We start from the raw sequence: 4,651 nt of genomic DNA, 5'->3' as shown, positions 1-4,651 counted from the left end.
TTAAGCACTGTCCAAAAGACCGGCATTTTGATAACATTCAACGCTATCAATGAGGCTCTCCTCCAGTGTTCTATATCTCAACCCCAACTTCTCCAGCTTCTCCGAACGCAGTGTGTAACTCGTTGCTTCTATGAATCTGCATGATGTTCAACAAATCCAGATTCATAAAAGTCGAAAGAAAGCAAGTTCTTCGAAATGATTCTGAATTTCAGTAGTTTTACGCCACTCACTTTTCAAGATATTTGTAGTTTGGGTATAAGCTCCTCAGCTTATGTACCAATTCAGAGAGTTTCATTTTGTAAGGTCCACAGAGATATCGCCCTGACGCTTCTGGTTTCTCATAGATCAGAAATAGTGCATCAGCTACGTCCCGAACATCTACATAATAGTATGATGTGTCTTCCAAGCAGCTGAATGTACCTGCAACACGGTGATGAGGAGAATATGGGATCAGACCAAGTGTGATATCTTCAAGGGTTCTAATAATACAAAAGAAAAGTATAGATGATAGACCTTTCAGAATATGGATAAAAAACAAACTGCTAGGATTCACAGTGGGTTGTAGCAACGGTCCGATAACATAAACTGGACAAACAGTCACAACATCAAGTCCATGCTTCTCGGCATAGTTCACTGCCTCACGCTCTGCCAGTGTTTTTGAAAGTCCGTACCAATTCTATGAATTCAGAGCAATCAACGATTAAATAAGTGTCTTTTAGTCAAGCATACCAAAACCTAATGTGTTTCTGTTACTTAAGGCAACATTATATTGATGTTGCTCCAATGATCACTAAAAAATAAAAAAGATAGTCTGGTGCATAAAGTTCTTATCATGCGGAGTATGGGGAAGGATTCATTGTACGCAGCCTTACTCTGCTTTTTACAGAAAATTTTCACGAATGTTGGACATCATTTACCTCAGTTTTCCGGCAATATTCAGCATCGGACCATGCGCCCTCGTCCAAGATCTTATCGTTTGCATCTGGACTCAACCCGACTGCAAAATATGATGAAACCACTACTACTCGCTTTACTTTTGCTTCAGAGCATGCCTTGAGAACATTCAAAGTGCCTGTAACAGCAGGCTCAATGATCTCTGTCTGCACCACATCAAAAGATCTTCAGATATCACACGATTGTAGCAAAGACTGCATAACTATAACATTTCATACAATTGCTTGAGACACTTGCCTCCGGATTAGGGACTCTGCCATAAGGGACAGGGCTGGCAACATGGAACACCCCTTCACATCCTGCAATCGCAGAGGCAACCGACTCGTAGTCGAGCAAATCGGCCTTAAACAACTGAAGGTTCTCTGTGGCTGCGGGGTGCAGTTCTTTTAGATGGGCATTCTTGGGATCGCCTGCAGAAAAGATTCAACAGAATTTAGAGCTCTAATGAGTTCTTAAAAAGGGGTAAATTTTAAGTTTCTCCAAGCATTAAAGAAGAAGAAGAAGAAGATATTTTGATGGGATTTTGGGAAACCTCAAAATTAATCCACCGACCCTTGCGGGAGATTGAGCAAGTGGCAGAGAGTTGGACTTACTCGGGTCTTGAACGGTGCCGTGGACGATGTATCCCTTGGAGAGCAGCAGCTTCACCAGCCAGGAGGCGATGAAGCCTCCGGCTCCGGTCACGCACACCCTCTTCTTCTCCGCCGCCGGATCCATGCGAATGATGGCCGGTGCAAATGCAATGCAGCTCTTCGCCGACGGCAAATGAAGACCCGGAGGATTTATAATCCATCAGCGTTTTATTCAGATGAGGACGGAGATTTTGAGAATTTTAATGGGCGCACCAATAATTTCAACTCTTAAAAAAAATTAATTACTTTTCGATTTTGAGAATTTCAGCGGGCGCACAAACAATTTCAACTTAAAAGGAAATTAATTACTTTCCTTGAGTTGAATTGGATTGGGTTGAATTGAATTCAAAATATAAATAAATAATTATTTTATTAAAGATTTCCATATAAAAAACATACTTAAAAATTTTTAAATTAATATTAAATTGAATTGAATTAAATTAAATTCAGAATAAAAAAATAAAAAATATTTTATTAAATATTTCCATAGAGAAAACATACTTACAAATTTTAAATTTATATTAAATTAGTATTACTCATTCTGCATAGCTTTTTAATTTATTTATACATATTTTAAAATCCATTAATAATTATTTACCAAAAATCATTAATGGTTACAAAAAAGTTAATTTTGTTTTAAATCTACAATGATCCCTAAATTTATTTTTATTTTTAAAATATTACTATTTAAAAAAAAGGTTATAAAATAAAATTAATAATAATAAAATCTTTATTAACTTTTACTTTTTTAGTTTTCAATTTTAAAATATCTAATTATAGGAAAAAAAAACAAAGGTATTTCATGAGGACTTTCGTATAAAAACAATAAAAAGGCATAGATACCATAGGTATTTTATAATTTATTATTTTTTATTAAGACTTTAAAATTAAAAATACAAATATGAATAAAATTAAAAAATTCTTAAGAATATAATGAAGTAGTTTTTCAAGAAAAAAATTAAGATTCAACGTACCATTAATATTTTTTAGTCAAAATTTATTGATGAATTCAAAATATTAAAAGTACTCATCGTAAATAAAAGAATGATAAAAAAAATCAAAGTACTTCTAAGAATTAATAAACAAGTTAAATAAGAATTAATAAACAAGTTAAATATTGATTTACTTGTAATCATTTCTTCACAATCGTTATAAAAATTGAATTCATCTTCTGTCAGCTCCTTGTATAAGTTAATTTTTTCATCTCTAAACCAATCACTGGTACACACTAGTGCCTCCACCATTTTGAGATGCATTGATGTCCTAAATGGATCTACAACCCTCCTCCCAAAACTAAAAGCATTTCACTAGCAACAGTAAATGATGAGATTGAAAAAATATCCTTGACAATCTTAGAAATGACTGAAAATACTATTGTATTCCCTTTCCATCATTCCAAAATATCAAAGCTTGAGCTCCATTTCACAAAAGGATCCAAGAAGTACTTGTCCACCGCATTAATTATTTTTACTTGAGTTTTTCTTACTTGAGCCATTTTCATATGGTAGTTTAGTTTAATGAGATCATTCTTATACATTTCCATCAAATCTTTGTCTACATCGTCATCGTCAATCCCATTAATATGATCCAAAGGCGAATTCCCTTTATATGCATGATACGACTCCATTAGACAATTCTTTAAACCGTCAACAAAGGATTGTATTTTACTAGCATCCAATTTCATATCTCCCAAATGGATCCCAATCATTTGAAGTTTATAATGAAGTTCTAGAATGTGACCTAGGAAAACAAGCTTGTTCACCTTCTCAAGATTACCCCAATACTTATTCAACGTACTCTCCATTCTCTTAGCAACTTCTTATGATGATGGATCAGGAGTGTCAAGTATTGTCTCATCAATGTTTGTCCTCATTGCAACTATTTCCTTCCAAATCAAGGGTGATGTAGTTTTCTTGATAGCACTAAGTTGCAATATAGTATCATGAAACCTCTTGAGAAAATTCATAAAGCATTGTGTCTTCTCCCAATCATTTTCCATAGGAGGCCCCACTCTCTTTTTCTTCTCTAAACCATCTACCTCTTCAAAATATTCAACAAATTGAACATTCTCTTTCATCCTACCAAACACTTTCTTAAACTTATATGTAACAAAAAGCATTGTACAGGTAGAATTCCATCTCGTAGGCACATCCATTAGAACAGTTGACATTTTATCCATCTTTAATACGATAGCATACTCCCTAAATTGGTCCAACCGTGCCCTAGAAGAGTGAATATACTTCACACAGTTTCTAATGGACTCAAATGACTCATTAAGAAACTCCAACCCACTCTCGACAATTAAATTTATAATAGGACAACAACATCTTAAATGCAAGTACTTAACATCAAATAATAGAGTGCCCATTTCTTTTAGCCTCTTTCCCATGTACTCCACCATTTTATCGTCCATACTAGCATTATCAATTGTTATAGTGAAAACTTTATCTATCTCCCAATCCTCAATCGCTCAAGCACGTTTCTAAAACTTTGCCAATGTCATCTCCTTTGTGAGAGGTAGTTTTGGTGAAATTTATTATTCGTTTATGCAACTTCCAATCATTGTCCAAGAAATGAGTTGTGATTACCATATAATTGATATTCTGAATTGAGGTGTAAGTATCGGTCATGATACTTACCCTTTGATCACCAATGACACTCTTTGTCTTAGCCACCTCCATTGCATATAATTTCCATATAAGAGATGCAATTTTCTTTCTGTTGGGAATCTTGAATCAACGTTGAGCTTCCTTCATCATCTCTACAAACCATGCCCCTTCCACTACCCTAAACGACATCTCATCTTTAACAACAAATGCAACAACCTTATCTTCAAGCTTTTTTTGGCTAAAGATGTGGGGTGTCAAAGCATTATTCATGGACGACTGTGTTAAGATTGGTTGAGAAGAACTTGACTTCACCGCATTATAAGGATTCTTTTTGTATTTCTTCACATGCCCATCAATGTCATTATTCCCATGTGTTCTGCTACGGGCAGGAACTTCTATTTTGCAATAATTTCAAACAGCAACAACAACAACAATAGTGACTTCATTTTTATTATT

At 34.6% G+C, this 4,651-nt stretch overlaps 1 protein-coding gene across 1 annotated transcript; it reads right to left on the bottom strand.

Annotated features, from left to right (window-relative positions):
- On the bottom strand, window positions 1–1,705 carry LOC122032822 (cinnamoyl-CoA reductase 1-like). The gene is made up of 6 exons (XM_042592135.1): window positions 1,548–1,705; window positions 1,207–1,364; window positions 918–1,100; window positions 514–676; window positions 231–420; window positions 1–136 (listed from the first exon to the last, which is right to left on the bottom strand). Exons 1-6 carry the CDS (start codon window positions 1,669–1,671, stop codon window positions 1–3), a joined length of 954 nt encoding a protein of 317 aa, XP_042448069.1. The 5' UTR covers window positions 1,672–1,705.
- Window positions 1,706–4,651: the final 2,946 nt, after the last annotated feature.

This window comes from Zingiber officinale, chromosome 11A, assembly GCF_018446385.1.
Source record: "Zingiber officinale cultivar Zhangliang chromosome 11A, Zo_v1.1, whole genome shotgun sequence".
Classification (NCBI taxonomy): Eukaryota; Viridiplantae; Streptophyta; class Magnoliopsida; order Zingiberales; family Zingiberaceae; genus Zingiber; species Zingiber officinale.
The sequence above is the reverse complement of the archived record's forward strand: the minus strand, read 5'-3'. Positions and strand labels throughout refer to the sequence as shown.

What these genes read in the sequence shown, in the direction of transcription:
- LOC122032822 (XM_042592135.1), bottom strand. Translation starts at nt 1,671, where the DNA reads ATGGATCCGGCGGCGGAGAAGAAGAGGGTGTGCGTGACCGGAGCCGGA. An exon ending in AATATTGCCGGAAAACTGAG is followed by an intron (nt 677 to 917) that starts GTAAATGATGTC and finishes CTGAATTCATAG; the next exon opens with AATTGGTACGGACTTTCAAA. An exon ending in TTTTATCCATATTCTGAAAG is followed by an intron (nt 421 to 513) that starts GTCTATCATCTA and finishes ACCGTGTTGCAG; the next exon opens with GTACATTCAGCTGCTTGGAA.